Source organism: Pimephales promelas, chromosome 10, assembly GCF_988280905.1.
Source record: "Pimephales promelas chromosome 10, fPimPro1.hap1.1, whole genome shotgun sequence".
In the NCBI taxonomy this organism is placed as follows: domain Eukaryota; kingdom Metazoa; phylum Chordata; class Actinopteri; order Cypriniformes; family Leuciscidae; genus Pimephales; species Pimephales promelas.
In genome coordinates this window covers 27,156,411-27,177,686 of record NC_142778.1, presented here as the reverse complement: position 1 = coordinate 27,177,686, position 21,276 = coordinate 27,156,411, and the positions used below count along the sequence as shown (strand labels likewise).

General features: G+C 37.9%; 2 protein-coding genes across 3 annotated transcripts; one reads left to right on the top strand and one right to left on the bottom strand.

The window, feature by feature from the left end:
• Nucleotides 1–615: 615 nt before the first annotated feature.
• c1qtnf13 (C1q and TNF related 13) lies at nt 616–4,337 on the top strand. 2 transcript variants are annotated; one of them, XM_089116650.1, is made up of 2 exons: nt 616–643; nt 3,256–4,337. In XM_089116650.1, exons 1-2 carry the CDS (start codon nt 616–618, stop codon nt 4,335–4,337), a joined length of 1,110 nt encoding a protein of 369 aa, XP_088972776.1. The 2 variants fall into 2 exon arrangements, with proteins under 2 accessions (XP_088972776.1, XP_039506437.2); XM_039650503.2 differs by having other exon boundaries at nt 3,253–4,337.
• Nucleotides 4,338–5,433: 1,096 nt separating this feature from the next.
• LOC120462051 (chitin synthase chs-1) lies at nt 5,434–14,602 on the bottom strand. Its single transcript, XM_039650481.2, has 19 exons — nt 14,353–14,602; nt 13,724–13,859; nt 13,408–13,596; nt 12,303–13,309; nt 11,491–11,580; nt 11,257–11,415; nt 10,998–11,172; nt 10,816–10,917; nt 10,584–10,725; nt 8,412–8,612; nt 8,039–8,323; nt 7,751–7,930; nt 7,264–7,666; nt 7,077–7,108; nt 6,916–6,980; nt 6,574–6,684; nt 6,241–6,458; nt 5,959–6,031; nt 5,434–5,861 (listed from the first exon to the last, which is right to left on the bottom strand). The coding sequence occupies exons 1-19, from the start codon at nt 14,379–14,381 to the stop codon at nt 5,766–5,768; spliced, it is 3,693 nt and encodes a 1,230-aa protein (XP_039506415.2). The 5' UTR covers nt 14,382–14,602; the 3' UTR covers nt 5,434–5,765.
• Nucleotides 14,603–21,276: the final 6,674 nt, after the last annotated feature.

The following is a 21,276-nucleotide window of genomic DNA, read 5'->3' as shown; positions in this document are numbered from 1 at the left end:
GAAAAAAATATATCTATATATATATATAATTTTCTCTACTTTTCTCTTTACCTTTTTAAAGTTTAATGAAGGATGTTTAGGCTACTTGTGTAAAAACAATACAATTATATATAAATAGGCTAAGGTTGAACACTGCTATACAAATAACCACCACTCTCCTAAATGCAAAATAATGTTTATTATTAGTTTTATATAACTTTTTATTTGCTGTCTAGACATCATAACTTAATGACTTAAAACTTAATAGAAATATAAACATAAATCAAACCATATTTGATTTAGGTTGAAAAAATGTATTTATGAAGCACCTCCTCTCTCTCTCTCTCTCTCTCTCTCTCTCTCTCTCTCTCTCTCTCTCTCTCTCTCTCTCTCTCTCTCTCTCTCTCTCTCTCTCTCTCTCTCTCTCTCTCTCTCTCTCTCTCTCTCTCTCTCTCTCTCTCTCTCTCTCTCTCTCTCTCTCTCTCTCTCTCTCTCTCTCCTAATACCTCTTTTATTTGAACATGGGAGGCACTAGTTTTCGGTGAGAGTAGATGCCACACAGAATTAGCTTTTGGACCTCTTCACAGCGGTGTCCAAACTGAGATTTAAGAGACAAGGGAGCAGGTCTTCACAGAAATGAAGTTTCTGCAGATACTTAGACCAGGTATGAAAACTGTGTTTGCTTAAAAAAAAAATTCTTATTGTCTTTAAAGTATGATATATGGTCAGATATTGTGTTAAAGTAATTGTAGAAAACAATAACCTTTCTGCATTTTGTTGTTTGAATTTACAGTGCATTCTACAAAGTCATATTCATTTATATTGAATAACAGAACCTGTTTAATAACACCTGTTTAATATAGCAATTCCCTTGATTCACAAAAATGTTAAGATTGAGAGGCCAATTTTTATGTTATGCTCTACATGTATATATTAATAAGCATTCATATTAATTGATTTATGTTTAAAAGCATTTACATCTTAAATTGAAAAACTGAAATTTAGTCAGACTGTGAGAGTATTTAGACATTTTATTATCTAAAACAAACTCTTAACATTAAAGTTTTACTTTAATACTGACTTGTCCTGATAACTGATTAATAAATAAAAATTTTGTCTACTTTAATTATGTTTAGGGTGCACATGCACTGAAGTGTTAAAGGAGTATTTGTCATTATTATAATTACTTTACACTTACAAACAAGTATAAATAATAAGTGATAATGTAAAAAAGTATGTACAGAGGAACATCACATGATGATAATAATGTAGTTGTAGGAATTCTTGGCTAAAGCTTTCCTGGAGTCATTTAAGTCAAAGCGAGGGGAAATACTACCAGTGACTCCTTGTTCACTAATTGGCCCTTAATGTGTCTTATTGTGGTCTTCTTTCTTATCTGTTACTAACTGACCATGAAGTCTCCCATGGATCTGCACCCGTGACATGTTTCAATTCTCCCTCCCAAATATGCCTTTGTTCCAGCACATAGGAGCAGACGAACCAATGTCTAATCTATTGCCTTTTCCCGGTGCACACTGTGAACAGACAATGCCAGCTGAATTAGAGGGACTCCTGCTTCCACTGAGCACTTGATATGAACGGCAGAATCCATTCTGACAGCGCTAAACCTAACTTCCTAGCACGTTTATATGGCATTTTAACCAGTTCATTACACATTTAATATGCAGTGCAAGACTTTGATGTAGTTTTTTTTTCTTCGAGTGATTAAAAGTGAAGTGAGTTGGTATTCCTTAGGTGTCACACTTGTGAACAGGAGGCAAAAGGATAACTTTTTATGAAGGAATGTACTATATTTTGTTTTGATAATGTTTACTCTTTAATATTTTGTATTTTGAGGGGATTTTATTGAACTAGACAACACACCTCTAGATTATGCACATTTAGTTCTCCATAAAATATATATATTTATTTTGAATTGTTTAAGTTAAAAATAAAGCATAAGTTGCTTATAAAATATAATGCACGGAAGGCAGATTTGTGCAATCTGATGGGAGAATGAAAGAAAATCATGTCATATTATGGTGAAACTACTTGATGTCTGCAAATATATATTTGGCTGGGCATTCCCCAGATGTTTATAAGGGCATTTTTAGACATTACTTACTTTTATAAGGTTTCCCTTTTGGATATATACTTAGACAATATCAAATACTACTTTAGCATGGCTGATTTGTAGACAGTACCACAGAAAAATTGCTTTGTATTTCTGTATTTTTTATATTTCCCATTCATTTCCTATGGCTGTCATTTTTAACTGAAAATCCCCCCAAAATGCATGGCAAATTGTTTTTATGACAATTTAGCCTTTTCTAATTGGATCCACATTTGTGTGTGTTCATATAGCGAGTGCCCCAAAAGGCACCAAGTTTCGTATAATTCCGATAAAGTGAGAGAAAAAAAATGTCAGGCTGACTGAAGACCACCAGAGTTAAAACATCCCATTTACACCCGTTAATCACAGAATTAAAAGAATTTAAGTAGGATGTTTGATTTTTAAGCATTAAACAACATTGAAGATGTCAATTTGTACCTTTGGTGCAAAATACATACACTGAAAACAAAAAAAAATCCTGTTAAAAAAACGGTAAACTACTGGCATCTGTGGTACCGTAAAATGACGGTGTGTTACTGTTTTTGAAACTAACAGCTAAATACTGTATTGTTAGTAAAAAAATTGTCATTTTGTGTTATGCTCTAACACAAAAACAGTAACAGACCGTGTAGTTACGGTATGATGCTAGCAACCACAGCTGCCAGTAGTTTACCGTTTTTTTACAGGATTATTTTTTACAGTGTAATGGCACACGACTCATATATTTTTGAATAATCACCTGTTATAGACCTTATGCACCAGAGAAACGTGGGCGCCGTCATCTTTAGAATATTGTCTATTTTTGCAGTCGCTCTGTATATTTCTATGGCATCGCTGTCGAGGAGTAATTAGTTGGTGAAGTGGATTTACTTATTGTAGAGTAAACAAAAGTTATCATGAGCATTGTAATGTTTATCATAAGCATTGAAAAGAAGATGTCTTAAAAAATGTCGACCGGGAAATTATTTACGAGCAGTTCATTCATAACTATGCAAGATCGCTGTGAAAATACAGACCAGAAGTCAAAAGGCAACGAGTGCAGCGATGAAAAGGGGCGGGGCTACATAAGGTCTATAGTTTGATGACTATTTTTTATGTTTTCAACAGTACCAAGTAGTGACATTGAAGACTTTTGTTAATGATGATGTATTTTTCTACAGCAGCTGGTGTGACGTTATGGAGACCAAGCAGTGGTGTGTCCTGTTTACTTGGGCTGGTCACATGTCTGGGCTGTGTAGCATCCCTCAACATCCCCCCAATGACTTCAGGCCCGCGCTCAGCCTTTTCCGCCACACGTAGCAGCAGCGTGTTGGGTGGCACTCAGCGGGTCGTGACCTTTGACCGCCTTCTCGTCAACATCGGTAATGACTTCAACCCAGATACAGGTGGTTTCCGATGCCGCCTGCCTGGTGCGTACTACTTCTCGTTCACCGTGGGAAAGTTTCCCAAGAAGATCCTGTCCGTCATGCTGGTGAAGAACGGGATGGAGGTGCAGGCCATGGCGTACGACGGATACCGGAACGAGGGTCGCAAGGTGCAGAGCCAGAGCGTGATGGTCAGCCTGAAGCCCATGGATACGGTCTACCTTCTGCTTCAGGAGAATCCCGACTACGCCATCTACAGCAACGTTGGACCATACATCACATTTAGCGGTTATCTCGTCTACCCAGACTCCACGTCATCTGTTGGATATCTCAACAACCACCTATCTCCTCCAGGCCTTCATATTCCAGGTTGTCCTCCCCTTATAGATCCCCATTATGACTGGAGAAGGTCAACAACCATTGAGGAAGCACGTTCTGCGTTTTCAGTGGCAAGAACATCCTCAGTGCTGGGTGAAAGCAGACGACATCGGGAAAGAGAAGCTCTCACGTTTGACGTGGAATACGTTAACATAGGCGGTCACTTTAACAAAACTTCTGGACGTTTCATCTGCCACTTCCCCGGTGCGTACTTCTTCGCATTTACTGTGGGGAAACACCCTCGCCGGGCGTTGTCGGTGAAGCTGATGATGGGCAGAGGGGAGGTGCGGGCCATGGTGTTCGACGAGGACTTGTCGCGGAGGAGAGAGATGCAGAGCCAGAGTCTGCTGTTGTCGCTGAAAAGAGGAGACAGTGTCTGGCTGTACAGTCAGCAGGATGACGGATACGCCGTTTACAGCAACCAGGGACGTTACACAACATTCTCTGGATTCCTAGTCTATCCTTATGCCGATTCCATGAGCATAGACAGAAATTTCCCCTAAGAGCCAGTACTGAATTATTCATAGCTTCACCTTTAACCTTTTGGTTTTGTACTAAATTTGCTTTAACATAGTGCTATTGTTATGTGCTTTTTACACATTACAAATTATTATGTAAATATTGTATAATTATTTCAGGTAAGACTTAAAGAAACTTTTATGGCAAGAAACTTTCGTTAATGACATTAGCAAACATTACATTGCATGTGGTTAGCAGATCACTAGTGAGTATTCGTCACATTTACATTTATTCATTTAGCTGACGCTTTTATCCGAAGCGACTTACAATTGCTATATATGTGAGAGGTCGCACGCCTCTGGAGCAACTAGGGGTGTTAAGTGTCTTGCTCAGGGACACATTGGTGTCTCACAGTGGAGACATGCGTCTTATCCACCGCACCATCACCACCCCTACGTTAAAATGGAATTCATATACAGTATATTCATGTTTGAATGTAAATGAACTTCTGATCTAAGCTTATCATATTTATTACCTTATTATTGAAAGTTGTTATAAAGGCTTCCCATTTTTGTATAATTGTTTAGAAAGATATGCTACTGTGACTCTCTCATATTGTTACAGGTAAAATGCTCTACATAGACATGGTGCTGATTTTTATTGTGCCATTGTATTTAATGTTGTTACAAGTATTAGAAAGTGTCCGAGATCTTTCTTATTGATATTTTGGATATAAACTAATCTAAATAAACTTTAACTTAACCATGTGTGTGGGGTTTTGTGTGTTTGGCCAACATTGTGAGGATCAATATCGTAAGTAGACAACCTAATAACTTAAATTGGCATTTAAACATTAACAAGTAAACTCTACCATCAGTCTTTCTATAATTAATGTATAGTATATATTTTTGTAATTTATTGCAACCCACATAAAACAATAAACTAATTCTACTTACAGGCATTTTTTTTTTTTAAGAGACAGAAAAACACGTTAGCCTAGCTCTTATTATATCCAACAGGTGCCACAAAAGTCCCCATTTTCTCAGATGGTAAAGCCAATAAAAAATGCACACAAACTGAACTTCTATTTAATAACATTAAAACGTCTGGAGTCACAATGATAGACGATTTCAAAAGAGAATAGATCTTTTTTTTTTATTTAAATACACTCAACAGTAAATATGTACAAGGAAATCATTTAAAATATTTTTTAGGATTGTTAATTTAACAAGTAACATAATCGTCTTAAAAGGTAATGTTCATATATAGCCAAAGATTGCGGCAGAAATAATAATATTTAGCAAAAACAACCCAGTATCGTTGGTTGATTTTGATTAATCTGATTATTAGTTGGCATATCACACTCAATAAAAATCACTTATTCTCAGACATATTTTTTACTCTTTAAATTCTCCTTAAATAAATATTTCTTAATATGTTACATTAGTATCTACACTAGTAAACACAAATCCTTATACTGAAGTCAAAACAGAGGGGTTCTGAATGCATAAGGATGCATCTGGCTCAAGCATCTCATACTGGGGGTTTGAGACCTGGATCTGTGCAACCTATTGAAACATGGACATCGTTGATAATAAAATAAAATAAAATAAAATAAAATAAAACATTTAAAATGGCAATTTAGTGTGTGATCCATTGGCTCACCTGATGTGACTGCTTTCTACGAGCTTTAATTTCTGTATCAGCATACGCCACAAAATGGATTAATGTGTAGATTCTGAAACAAAAGAACATAACACACCATTACAAAAAATAAGAATAAAACGAATGATTTATGTTCAGACTTTAGACTGGTTTTTGATATATAATCTATTGTATGATCTCCACTTTGTGATTCAGTGAAACACTAAAACAAAAAGGTCTGTCAATTTGAACCATAAAAGAATCAGTGATAGTGATTTTATTCTTTTGTGCATGTTTAGTTACCTGTGGTATAGCATTGCAATAAATTGCACTATCAGCAATAATGCGAAGCTCAGTAGAAACATCAGTCCAATTGGATCAATGGAAAACACTTCTGTTTGGGATAGAGTCCCATTAGGATACATTTTTGGGATCTTTATGGAGACTGAGTCACCAATTGTCTCAAGGAAGAAGGTTGCCACTATCCAAAGTGCATTGCAGAAGAAAAAGGCAAATGTAACCTATATGAAAGAGAACAGCAAAACAGCATGGATCCAAAACTTTACTATTCCAGAGCATATAGACAAAACCACATAGAAAGTTGTTTTTGCATATTGACAAGCTTGCGAGGCTTACCTTATTTCGAAGTTCTCTTAGATCATTCACCATTTTTTCCTGTTGTTCTTTATTCTCTTTAAGAGGTTCTAGATATTTTTTTTGCAATTCTTCCCAGAATTTGATTTCATCCTGCATGTAGTGAAATAGTAAATTTATATTATGTGTATGCACTATGCACCAGCAACTGACATAAACCAAAACCCTGCTTTCTCCATTGAAAGCCATTCAAATGTAGCCATGTTTTATGGCCAAATAATAATAAACATAATTATTTTGCAAAAATAAATCAATTAAAAAATATATAAACCAATTAATATAATATAATATAATATAATATATAATTCTTCCAATTCATCTTACCTCTGTAAGTTCAGATTCATACAAGGGAAAGTCATCCGATTTCATCTGCAGATGTTCAATCCAAGCTTTTGGAATTAAATATATAACCATTTTAATTGTAATCTAATTCAATAAGTCAACAGCTAGAATATTAGGATATTAAGTATGGAATTCATACTTACTTTGATGAACATCTTTGATGGACTCCTCTGCCCTACATAGTAGGAATACAGTATTATTATTAGTGATGGCGATTATTATTAGATTTTTCAAATCTACTGTAGGCTATATAAAATATAAACTTTCTAAACAAGTGGATAGAAATGGGATGAAACAATTTGAATTTGTACATGTATGGTCGTTTTTTACCTTAGTGCTTCCAAAGGAATATGTGGCCTTTCAGTTTCTGTTATGGTTTCTGCACATACTTCTTCTTCAACAAGTATCCCCTTGATCAAATCTTCTTTAGATTCCAAACATGGACATTTGCAACATGTGGCATTCATGACCTTCTTCTTGATGGTATCGACTGCTGTAGTCTTAGCCTGGCCGCCGGTTTCACGAGTTCCCCACGTGACATTGTTCATGTTGACTATAGAGTAAATGGCTAAGAGTAAATACCCGCTGGGAATGCAGAGGAAGTATAACAACCCATAGATGACCAGTGAGAACTCCTGAGGGTGTAAAGCTGCCGTAATGATGTACAACGCCACCATGCCGATGAGGAACAGACCACTGGGGGTCAGAAAAGTTTTTTGCCTCACTAAATCCCCTATGAGAGTAGAGATGAGGAAATGAAGTTTGTGCAGTCTAAAAATATTGATGTTCTAAATAGTTTTTTAGACAGAGCTGTTACCTATGATGGAGAGAACTGATCCCGCCATGAGAAATGCGTAGAACACACTCATAATTGCTGCAATTTTAATCTGCATGTCAGATGTCAGTTTGAAGCATAAGATGAGATAGACAGTAGGGGGCACTATAGCCAAAGCAAGAGCAAGATTTTCACTCATTTCCCAAACGAACACAAAGCTTCCTGCAAGACAAAAACACTTTAATAGCCATTCAAAAACACTTATATTGGCCATAAAACAACACAATGAATCAAATTACTGTCAATTTTACTATGCAAGCAAAACCTTGCCTGATATCATGAGACAGATGGTGGCAGGGCCTAAAATGGAAGCTGCCATGCTGACAATCTGGTACAAGATGTAAAGTTTTGAGATAGAGCTGTTCCTCTGAGAGGTCAGTCTTCCTGAGCCCAAGAGGTCGATGGTGTTGGCCATGGTGGAAGGTCCCCAGCGTCTGCGCTGGTTGTAGAACTCTTTAAAATCCTGAGGCGCATTGGTGTAGGCATCAGATGCTGCGTTATACTCAACCCTCCACCCCTGCTGCAGAAGCAGAGTGCATAACCAGCGGTCCTCACCTGACGTTACACCAAAAATGGGTGAATTTGTTTAGTCCAGGCTGAATTGAAATGGTTTGTCTTGTGGTTAGCTTCATGTAGACATTACCTTGATCATACTGGACGCAGTGGCTGGCTTCACTTGCTTTAGTTGTATACCTCTTCATGACGTTGTCGTCCATGAGTGCGGCTCCTCTGAAAAGACTGAAACATCCAGGGCTGCACAGTACACAGCCGAACACGTGCTCCGCAGTCTTTTGCAGCCAGTGGCCTACCGCATATTCAAACTTCTGATACCACACCATGGGCCCTTTAAGCATAATATCGTATTAGACAGTATTAGTTTAGAATCTAAGTAGTCGCAAGTGCAGTTTTCTTTAGAATAGATGAGTGGATCTCAGATGCCATGCTGATGGTCATCAAGCGGTGAAATAGTTAAACATCATACCATATTTAATGTTTACATTGTTTTCAAAGATTAGTGCATGTCTATATTTGCGACTAGTTTCTACCAAGTGATTATAGATATCGTAACTGGATTTATCCCTACAGACAATACAGCTTAGACATACTGTATTTGGTTATCTTGATTTTATTTCATTTTAAAAATGTAATTTATTAGGGCCCGAGCACCAATGGTGAGAGGACCCTATTGATTTGCTCTGTTTATTCTTCTTCCTCTCTTAAAATAATCGCTTAGAGGGCCGAAACATGCTCGAAAACTCATGAAACTTTGTACATGCTTCAGAAGTGGTGAAAATTTACGTGTGATATGGTTTTAAAAAATGGGTGGGGCAAATTCTTTAAATTACTGCCCCCACATTTTGCCCCGGCTCTACCTTTCACGTAGAGGTATGAAATTTGGTACGTACATGTAATGACCCAATATCTATAAAAAAGTCTCTTGGAGCATAGCCCTAAACACAACAGGAAGTCAGCTATTTTGAACTTCCTCCTAGATTTTGTGCATTTTTCGCAATTTCCTGATGTTGTACTGTTGTACTGTTCAGTGTTGGGAGTAACGCATTACAAAAGTAATACATTACAGTAACATATTACTTTTTGCTGTAACGCAGTAGCATTACTAATCAATTTTCAGTAATATTTTACTCGTTACATGTTCAGTGAGGCTTGTATTACAGTTGTATTACAGTGTATTGTCTGCTTTTACTTCTTAAAGGCAACAGACTATGTGAAAGTTTTAAAGCAGTCTTTTAGTGCCAGTTCAGAGCGGTCGTGTGTGTAACATTGTTTTTTCCTCATAAATGCGAACACGCGATTCTGTAGGTTCGTGGATGTGGCGAATCGCGATTTCGGTTTCATATTGCATATCGTTACAGCCCAAACGTTAAGTTCTACTTAGTTATTTTGGTGAAAGTAACTCAAAAGTAATACATGAGTAATGTAACGCATTACAATTCTGGGACAGTAATATTGTAATGTAATGAATTACTTTTAAATAACAGTAACAAGTAATACCTAATGTATTACAGTTTGGAAGTAACTTGCTGGTACTGTTGTACTACAGTTTTGATCTGATCCTCTTCAAATTTGGTGAGTGTAATCTTAAGGTGTTTGCGATGTTAAATTGCAAAGATCTTGAGTTTTCGTCGAAGGATGTGCCCTTGGCAGCCTGATTTCAGCCTTTTGGTGATTTGTGCATGAATATGTCATATAGTTCAATATTGCTTGCAGTTCCGATGTTGCAAGGCAACCACAGACAGCCTGCAGTATTTATTATCATTACATACTGCCCACCGTTCTCTGTCTTCCTAAAACCACCGGTTGGCTCTTTTCATCACTGCTTGCAGCTTTAATTTATTTTGATTCTCTAATTTATTTATTTTTTTTGATTGAATTTATTTTGAATAAATTTCATTTATTAGTAGTGGTTTTATCTGGTTGATTATTATTCACACTTCCTTTGCCTCATACTTTGAAAAGCATTCTAGAATGTGCACTGTAGTTTACAAGTTTGCGTTCAAGGAAGATTGAATGAAACATTTTTTTTCAGGATTCTTTGATAAAAAAAATATAACAGCTTTTTTTTCAAATAGAAATCTTTTGTAACATTATAAATGTCTTTACTGTCACTTATGTCAAATGAATGTGCCCTTGTTGAAAAAAAAAAATATATATATATATATACAGTATATATATAAAATCTTACTGAACTAAAACTTTTGAATTGCAGAGTATTCCAGATATTTAGAACATTTGAATCAAAAACAATAAAATGACCTGATAACAATGGTTTATAGCTACTCAATAAATATCCAACCTGTGCCTGTTGGATGAATCCTGCCACAGGCAGCCCCAACCTCCGGGTAGAGTTTCAGTCTGTCAATTAACAGCATGACGGCGGACGGCTGGAAATCAGTATCCCCATCCAGAGCCAAGATATACGTGTTCTCCTTTTCTCTCTGATGAGAATTAAAAACAATCAGAGTCTAGATTACATTGTATTATTCTCTAGAAATACTAGTGGTGAATTTTAAAGTTAAGCATCTAACCTTCAGTTTCTCCTTAAGGCCATCCAGTTCTTCTCCTCCCTTAAACTTTTGGAAGTACTGTCTGTTAAGTCTCCAACCAAAAATGTAATACAAGTACATTATCTGCAAAAACAGATGATTAGTGAAGTTCTGGGTGTAAAACATCTGTAGCCTACCTGTGTGTTTAGCTGCATGACCCTTACCTGAGACCACCTTTTTTTGTGACGAATAAGTTTCTTGTCTTTCATATGAACCATCATCACATTGCCTTTAGGAAGGATGTATTCCAGACGACCTCCATAGGGGGTGTTTATAATCTTCTGACATGGTAGTGGTGCCGTTTGCTTAAATATACACGGATCCTCCTCACTAAAAATGCTAATTAATGTGAAGTATATTAGATTAGTTTTTCCCATAAATTCTCAGTAACCATAAACCGATCAAAATAAAGAAGAATCTTACGTGTAAACTTCTTTAATTACATCCACAATAATTTCAGCGTATTCATTTGCCTGCCGCTGTTTTCCATTATCAGCATCCGTGAAAGCGTCATCAAAATAAATATGAAATTCAAACTCGACATCGCTTTGTTTGTCGGTCTTGGGCCTGTATTTGTCGAGCCTGGTAGTAAAAGAAATAGTATAAGTAGCCTATAATTAAATTGAGACTGAATGCGTAAGTCTAGCCTATGTTTACCTGAACATAGAGATGATTATCTTCATCATTTCATCGTAGGTCTCATGCCACATCGTTGCACACAGAAACACTCTGCACTTTTCTTTTGTGCTGAGGAAATCCAAAGGAAAATTGTAATTGGTTGCTCTCAGATACATATCATTTAATTACTAACATTTGTAAAATTAGAAGCAAGTGATTGTTATTGACATACAGTAAAAGTACAAAGGCAAAGCGACAAAATTACAGTGCGTGATAAATCTGATAAGACGTTTTTGTGTTCATATTAAAATTCTTTCTTTTATTCGAGCAATTCGGGTTTTATTGCAAACTTTGGTATTTTGGCAAGTGTACAGTCTGAGATGCTGAACTATCTTTTTGTCAGACTAAACTTTGAGAAGCTAGACTTTAGAAAAACTCAATTTGCTCTCATTTTAATTTCACTGATGTCTTCACAATAAAACTCATTTGTATATTTTAATGGAAACACACTTGCTTAGTATGTAAAATGCTTTGATTAAGATAAGTTTGTCTAATTATATTAAAAATAAAGCACTACGAAGTAAAAATTTTTGCAATAACAAGTGACTAGTGACTATGCATCACAACATTACAGTATGAAAATGATTTAATTAGGCTACTTTGCATTTAACAGTGTTATTAAATAATTAGTGTTTACAGATGGACATGAAGTAAGAATCAGATAATATAAATGTAAAAAACAATGAGAATGCTCCATTAAATATTCAACACCGATACAGGTCATTTAAAAATCTCTAATACTGGCTGATATTAACAATATGCAACCAACCATAGAAAGTTGAAACACTTACAGTTTCTCCTTGATTCTCTTTCTGATTTCAAAACGGGTGTTCAGCAACATGGACTGTTCCAGAAACGCTCCTTCATACATGCGTCGCACAAACAGATCTTGGGTTCTTTCTATTCGATGGATCTTCAGGAACCAGATGTAAAATGTACTGAGCATGAGTCCCAACCACCAGCTCAGAGCAGAGCAGATCAAACACGCCAGTCCTCCTCTACTCATGTTTTCCATGTCCCTGATATGTAGAGTTTTTGTAGCATCCGCCAACATCAACAACAACCATGTACCATTGTATTTCAACTGAACGTTCCCTACACAAGTAGAATTTTGATTAGACTCTGGGAGTTTAAATGCAAGTGGAATCAAAAAAACTGCCAAAACTGCAATCGAGGCCATGTATATGGGCAAGGCGAAGCTGCGATGCAGGGCGTGCATCTTGCAAGCCACAACAATAAACCAGCGGCACACCGCAGAGGATAAAATCTGGAGAACCACCAATGAAACAATGACTGTTTCGAAGACGTATATGACCGATTTCCAGTTCTGACGAGACAGACCAACATAAGCTGCAAACACAGCTGAAGTAATCATGATTCTCATCAAACTGGAGATGATGCACACCACATTACGGGACTGAGCAATGTCTTTGGAAATGTCATGTAGAGATGAGATGGAGAAGAGCGTGCTGTAGTTTTCCCACCAGTTCACAGAAACCAAGATGGTCCCCACGATGGCAAGGCCAATTGGTATTCTCATCTCAGGGGAACGTTCAAATACCAGATAATTGACGGCAAAAAGCACATAACCTAGGACGATTAAGAAAATGGAGCATACGGGGAGCATTATAAGGCGCTTCTTCTCTTTGGCGAGGCAATCAGCGACTACCTGGAACACTGCTGACAGGATGCTCACACTGTTTAGGATCATCACATTAGTGACAATGTCGAAGTGTGGCATGGCTACTATTGTAAGAATTGCAGATCCCAATGCAACCAGGAACTCAACACACAGGACCTAGAGCAAAGATCAAACCAAAGTCAGAAAGGTTACTGCCTTAACATTCAGTTTCACTGCTACTATAGATCTGTTGAACAAAAACTTTGTTTGCTTACCCAAAAAACAGTTTTTTTAGAGGGCATGGCTGCACTCTTGAAAATGAACTTCCATGTGCTTTTTAGCAAAAGAAGAACACTCGGCCCAACCAGAACAAATCCAATGCCAAGTAGGGCGGCCGGCTTCTTTTCTGAACATATAATATCGGTTTTATTGTTCCCAAATGTTATCAGAAGCAAAAATGATGTCTGTAAAGAAAAAGAAAATAGTTTTAGAAAAACCGAGCTTTTGTGTAATACTTAATAGACGAGTTAATTGTTATCATCTATCCTATCATCCAAAAATGATTAGCAAATGATTAATAAAGCAGCTCACTTTACTGAGCAGCGCAAGGGCAAAGACAAGTATGCCAACAATGGCACACGAGAACCATTTCAAACAGTGCACTCGTTTCTTTGGTATCTGCTCGTTTTGAATGATCGGCACTTCTCTGCACGCATCCCAAGATCGCCTGTTTGGGAAGGAAAAAAAAAGGGAATAGCTTAATTGAAAATTTAAAGTTCACTTAAATGAGAAATATAAAAGATCAATACAAAAAATCTTGGTATTTATCATGCTAGACAGATTAAAGGAATATATGCCACACTGTAAAAAAATATTGTTGGTTTAACTTAAAAAAAATAAGTAACCTGGTTGCCTTAATATTTTAAGTTCATTGAAATAGAAAAATTGAGTTAATAAAACGAAAGAGATTAATTTAATCACATAAACTCAAAATATTATGTTATCTGAACTACATAAATTATCTTGATTTGACAAAAGAAAAAATGTTGTGATTACAAATCATGAAAATATTTTTTTTACAGTGCAGGAGTAGGTAAATAACAAAGAAATCAATTTGGCAGAAAGTGAAATAATTCAAATTAATGAATTAAATGTTAGTGGAGATCTAAATTTGAATTATTTAATATAAGTTTAATAAATGAAAATCAAAAAATTATTACCTGAATTCATGGCTCTGCTGCTTTTCCATAGTGATGTTTGCAAGGCAGCACAAACCTTTGATTAACCATTTATAGCAGACCAGAGCCTTATGACCAGATGGGAGGGACCACTACGCTTTTATTCAAACGGGTTTATGCAGTAATATATATCTTTACACAGAAATCATCTGTCACGTTCATTTGAATTTTCCACTCCCTTTGATGATGAAAAGAGTTTCTCAAGTATTTTAAGCGAATTACCAGATATACTACTCCAAGTGTTCTAAATCCCTTCTAATGAACGGATTATACTATGATACACAATTACATGGATTGTAGTTATGTGGACAGTGGATTGTAATTCCAGACTATACAGCGAGATTCTAGAGAATTCTCTGCTTTCAACGAATGGCATTAGTTTTGGGGGTAATGCTCATGCACACAATATGCATAAGTGAATGGTGTCTGTACGAAAGAACTACAGCAAACAAAGACCAAATGAGCATATGCAAAGAACATATAACTGTCGATATGCAAGATACACAGCCAAATTAAAACAACTGAAAGATGAAGTGAATAACATTGATTATATCGTTACAATGGCATCTGTCAAGGTGTGGGAGATATTCAGCAACTAGTGAACTGGTGGATGCAGGAAAAATGGGCAAGCGAAAAGATCTGTGTGACTTTGACCAGGGACAAAGATGACTGGGTCAGATCATCCCCAAAATGCCAAGTATTTTGGATTATTGCTAGTATGCATTGGTTAGTACCTAACAAAAGTGGTGCAAGGAAAGACAACTGGTGATCTTTAGGTCTTCCACTGAAGCTGCCTATGTGAGTGCTATTTATGTGCGATCAAAGTCTCTTATATAAAGTCTTTGGCGTGACTTGGTTGCTCTCACTCAGGTATTAAAGCTGTTTTCGGTTAACTTGATGAATGAACATTTGCCTTGACTTTTTCAAATGTGATAAGTCTTTAAAATTGTATTTACTTCAGTCAATGTCACTATGGTTGTAGTTGATAGATCCAGTTGTACGTTCATACAGAGAGTAATAGGGGTTACCAAGGGCTTTTCATCTAGGAAAACAAGGAAGAAATGTTTTTAAAGTTATGCCATTTGAATGTATGCTTGAGCACAATTTGAAATGTACTGACTAAATGCCTATGACTTTTTATTCAGGTAGGGGCCAACCGTAATGCTGTAGACCCTGAGCTTCAGAACTGGAATGGAGCAATGGAAGAAGGTTGTTTGGTCACGTTTTTTTAAGATCAGATGGAATGGCATGTTCATAGTTTACCTGGGGAACAGACATTTGAAAAAATCTGATCCATGGAGACCCCTCCTCGCAACTTACAGGACTTAGAGAATCTGGTGCTATTGTTTTTGTGTGAGATATCACATAAAACATTAAGAGGACTTGTGGAGGACATGTGGAGGACTTATGGAGGACAATTGAAGTCCATGCCTCGACGCTTCAGAGCTGTTTTGGCAGCTGAATGGCATGGTTTTACAGCACATGGCTTTAATGTTGTGAATGATGTAGTGTACAAGGAAGAAGGAAATAAAAATTGAAGGAGAAATCCCTTCACAGTCTTGGGTTTCCATTAATACGCTATGAGTAAAACATTCATGAGACAACAAGGAAATTGATATTTTGAAAAAAGGGTTGGCCTCAGATCAAATTATTTTCTGAAACTCTTAGATCAGGGAGACTATGATTATGATAACTTTACTTCATAACTAGGACAAGGGTTCCAAAACACTTTCATAGGACCCACCAAGAGAGGTGTAATCAATCTTGAGACCCAGCAAAAACTAGAGCTAAATAGACCTATGCTCTATTTTAGTTACCATAATCTTGAGGAATTCAATGAGGAATCTTTGAATCTCCAACACTCTCAGTAATTGCTCCCCTCCGGCAGAAGATATAGAGTACCACTGTGCAAACTGAACCGGTATAAAAATTATTTTGTTCCTATGTCTGTACGTATGTTGAATAACAGTCTATCTTATTAATTTTACATTTTTAAAAATTACTGTCTTTTCTCTTTTTTATAATTGTATATTGTATATTTCTATGCACATGCAGCAACCATTGTAGTCCAAAGCAAATTTCCTCTCGAGGATAATAAAGTAAAGTATATTACTACTACTATCTTTAATGCCCCATTTACACAAAGTAATGATGTAGATATTCCCTTGTGTTTTGGCCTCTCATTTACACGAATATCACAGAAAACTAATATTTCTAAAAACTCCTGCCAAAGTGAAGATTTCTGATAATGGTGGTGATGTATTGCCATGTCAACTGAGAGAAATAGGGTTTTAGGTTCTCAAACGTCACATTTTGCGCTAGAAAATGCTTAACGTCATGTGAGCGCCCTATGTTGGCTACTGATCATGGATCATTTTTGAAAACAATTTTGTGTGACAGAATCTCTTTGAGGCCAGCCGATAGTCCTTCTCCATGGCCTCACCGAACTCCTCCCAGGCCAGAGATTTTGCCTCCACAACCACCCGGGCTGCAGTCCGTTTGGCCAACTGTCCAGCGCCTCAGGAGAGGGAAACAGTGCCTTACAGTGTCGTTGGACGGTGGAAGGAATACTTCGATGATCTCCTCAATCCCACCGTCCATCTCGCTAGCTGAGGTCACAGAGGTAGTCAAGAAACTCAGTCAAGTCAGACTAAGTTAAGGTGGTGGTCCCTCTTTTTAAGAAGGGGGACCGGAGGTTGTGTTCCAACTACAGGGGGATCACACTTCTGTACACCACTATAGCACAACACTATCGGCGAGGATCTCCTCAATCCCGACATCCATCACCCTGAGGTAGTCAAGAAACTCCTCAGTGGCAAGGCACCGGGGGTGGATGAGATCTGCCCTGAATACCTCAAGTCTCTGGATGTTGTGGGGCTGTCTTGACTGACACACCTCTGAAGTATCGCGTGGCGATTGGGGACAGTGCCTCTGGGATGGCAGGCCGGGGTAGTGGTCCCTCTTTTTAAGAAGGGGGACCAGAGGGTGTGTTCCAACTACATGGGGATCACACTTCTCAGCCTCCCTGGGAAAGTCTATGCCAGGGTACTGGAGAGGAGAATACGGCCAATAGTGGAACCTCGGATTCAGGAGGAACAGTGCGGTTTTCGTCCAGGCCGTGGAACTCTGGACCAGCACCATACTCTCCTACAGGGTGCTGGAGGGTGCATGGGAGTTTGCCCAACCAGTCCACATTTGTTTTGTGGATTTGGAGAAGGCATTCGACTGTGTCCCCCGAGGCGGCCTGTGGAGGGTGCTGCGAGAGTATGGGGACCGGGGTCCTTTGCTAAGGGCTGTCCGGTCCCCAGGAGCTTGGTTCGCATTGCCGGTAGTAAGTCGGACTTCTTCCCGTTGCATGTTAGACTCTGGCAGGGCTGCCCTTTGATGCCGGTTCTGTTCATAATTTTTATTGACAGAATTTCTAGGCGCAGCCAGAGGCCGGAGGGTGTCAGGTTTCGGGACCATGCAATTTCGTCTCTGCTGCTCTTTGCGGATTATGTTGTGTTGGTCCCTTCACACCAGGACCTTCAGCATGCACTGGGACGGTTTACAGCCGAGTGTGAAGCGGCTGGGATGAAAATCAGCACCTCCAAATCCGAGGCCATGGTCCTCAGTCGGAAAAGGGTGGCTTGCTCACTTCAGGTTGGTGGAGAGATCCTTCCTCAAGTGGAGGAGTTTAAGTATCTTGGGGTTTTGTTCACAAGTGAGGGAGGAATGGAATGGGAGATTGACAGATGGATCAGTGCAGCTTCTGCAGTAATGCGGTCGTTGTACCAGTCTGTTGTGGCAGAGAAGGAGCTGAACCGTAAGGCAAAGCTCTTGATTTACCGGTCAATCTACGTTCCTACTCTCACCTATGGTCATGAGCTTCGGGTCATGACCGAAAGGACAAGATCGCGGATAGAGGTGGCCGAAATGTGCTTTCTCCGCAAGGTGGCTGGGCGATCCCTTAGAGATAGGGTGAGAAGCTTGGTCACTCGGGAGGAGCTCAGAATAGAGCTGCTGCTCCTCCACATCAGGAGGAGTCAGCTGAGGTGGCTCGGGCATCTGTTTCGGATGCCTCCTGGACGCCTCCCCAGGGAGGTGTTCTGGGCACGTCCCACTGGGAGGAGACCCCGGGGAAGACCTAGGACATGCTGGAGAGACTATGTCTCCCGGCTGGCCTGGGAATGCCTCGGTGTCCCCCGGAAGAGCTGGAGGAAGTGTCTAGGGAGAGGGAAGTCTGGGCATCTCTGCTTAGACTGCTGCCTCCACGACCCGGCCTCGCATAAGCGGAAGAAGATGGATGGATGGAATGGATGTTGTGTGCACGATGTTATTATTGAAAATGGAGGAGGGAAAATATTTGTTTCTCTAAATACCCGGCTATGTGTAAATGTGGCCTTTTTGTCCTTGTCAAATTACTGAGATGGTTGTATTTATGAGGCTATTGATGCATTGGCTTGGAACTAGCAGTTCTGACGGATTCATCAGACTGATTTGGCTACTCAGAATTATTCATTACAAAAAAGTCTTCATTACTTTCTGAATGTGAAGCCTGTCTAAAATAGATATTTTAGCTGTATGTGATCTGTTTGTGAAGTATTGTTGTTTCCTATAACTGTCACAGTCACTCATCCACTATTGTCATGTCACCATTGCACTACATTTCCCATGATCCTTTCTGGCTCCGACACTAATCAATCATCTACACCTGCCATCATTCACCTTCTGCTTCACAAACTCATACCTGTGGAAAATTAACCTACGCATCGAACTGACTCATCCTTCGTCATTACTCTCTGTCACCTTTAAAGATAAGACAAAGATTCACATGATAGTAACACCAGAAATATCTGCATCTGGTGACTCACCTCAACTGGTGTCTTTCAATACACTCCATTCAGATTTTACCTTTGTCTGCTTTCTTCTGTTCTGTGACAATATCAATACAAACAAACAAGAAAAAAATATTACAAAAACAAAATGATTCCAATATATTTGATTTATAATTTAATTATGACAAAATCAATTGATGAAATAGGCTATTTTCTGCAACTTAATCATAATACATCCTGTATGACTTTCTTCTGTAGAACACAAACTGTCATTTGTGAATGAATTTCTCTGTGGAGACAAATAGTATTGATTCAGTTCCCAAAAACCAGGAAAAGATTTGTTCAGAATCAGATTCTAACAATAAATGTATCTACTGTATTGTTCAGCCCAAAACAGCAATTGATAGCCGGGAAATGTTTCAGTAAATTACTTTAATCTCTTCGTCACGCAGTGTTAACATATTTGAAATGTCATGAAGGTGAGTAAATGATGTCTTATTGTGTAAAGTTAGTTGGTAAACTATCGTTTTAATTCAAGTGAATTCCACTGACAAATCTTAAAGGGACAGTTCAGCCAAAAATGAAAATTCGATCATAATTTTTTTACTTGCCCTCGTGACGTTCCAAAACCTGTGATCTTCGGAAACACAAACCCAAACCTCATTGGTTCTTTTAGAAGCTCAAATAATGGCTTCGTAACACACAAACCGATCTTATGAAAGTGCGCATCAACTCCACAAATTTAATTTCTCGTGCCAAAGTAGCTTAGCCAAAGTAGCCTAGTATATGCACGCAAAAACAAATTTTGGCGTAAGCATGAGAAATTAAATTTGTGGTATAGATGCACACTTGCATGAGATCGGGTTGGAATAAACTTTCTCGCATGTCAAGCGAACATGTTTGAGCTTCCGTTTACCCCAACTGATGTGTGAGTTGATCAATGTTTATATGTAAATAAAAGCCTAAATTTGGTCGAGACATGAGACTGATTTAACTCTTTTCTATGTTTTGGTTGAAGGAGCATGTAAAATTTAGCATTTAAGATGCTAATATGTGCTACTGCTAGCAAATAGCTAGCTATAGTCTATCGATGTAATTATGTGACACTAAAATAAATGAAATATTAATGGATTAATGAATATTAAAAAAATACCTGAATCATGCCAGGAAGCCTTTAAAAATTCACGTTGAGACTACTTAAATTGGGTCGGTTAAAATGACTCACATGTCAAGCGAACATGTTTGAGCTTCCGTTTACCCCAACTGATGTGTGAGTTGATCAACGTTTATATGCAAATAAAAGCCTAAATTTGGTTGAGACATGAGGGTGAGTAATAATGACAGAATTTTAATTATTGGGTGCTAACCTTTTAAGGTTGGGCACAGGTTAACTCAAATTATATATAATTATTATAGTAATTAATTAAAGGTATATATTTTTTAAATATAAGTACAATGAGAAAAACAAACAAACAAATCATTAACTTAAATTTAGGGCCTGAATTGTTAAAGACACTTCAATGGATAGTTAATCCGTGAATAAAAAGTCTGTCATTTACTCACCCTCAAATTTTCCCAAACCAAATGTCTTTGTTCTGCTGTAGCTTACTCAAAGGAATATATTTGGAAGAATGTTTGTAACCAAGCAGATCTTTGGCCCCAAAGTATTTTATTCCTACTATGGTAGTCAGTGTCTCGTTGACATAGTGACAACACTGTGTTCTCTAATGCAGTTCAACCAGGCCTCATTCCCTTTTTGCAAATTCCATGGGTGGAGATTATTTAAATGAGTAGCCTAACATTACGACTTCAGTTTTCGTGTGAAAGTAGAAATGTATGTCAAATGTGAATATGTGTGTGCGTGAGAGCAGAAATATTTGCTTGTGAAAAGAGAATGTATGTGAGAGGTGAACAATGAATTTTGGCTTGTCCCTCATACAAAGCCCAGAAAAAATGCGTTGTAGTCCAAACGAGTCATTCGTTGTAGTTCTTGGAAAGTGGATTCTGTTAAATAAAATATCTCCTTGTAGACTGGAGCTTGTTACCTTGTAGATCTTTATTATGCTTAAACGGCAACACTGGACACTAA

Coding starts and splice junctions, on each gene's coding strand:
- LOC120462051 (XM_039650481.2), bottom strand. CDS start 14,381: ATGGAAAAGCAGCAGAGCCATGAATTCAG. Junction 8,613..10,583: donor GATTCATCCAACAGGCACAG/GTTGGATATTTA, acceptor TTATGCTTAAAG/GGCCCATGGTGTGGTATCAG. Junction 7,109..7,263: donor ATTCCTTTGGAAGCACTAAG/GTAAAAAACGAC, acceptor CCTACTATGTAG/GGCAGAGGAGTCCATCAAAG.
- c1qtnf13 (XM_039650503.2), top strand. CDS start 616: ATGAAGTTTCTGCAGATACTTAGACCAG. Junction 644..3,252: donor TCTGCAGATACTTAGACCAG/GTATGAAAACTG, acceptor ATTTTTCTACAG/CAGCTGGTGTGACGTTATGG.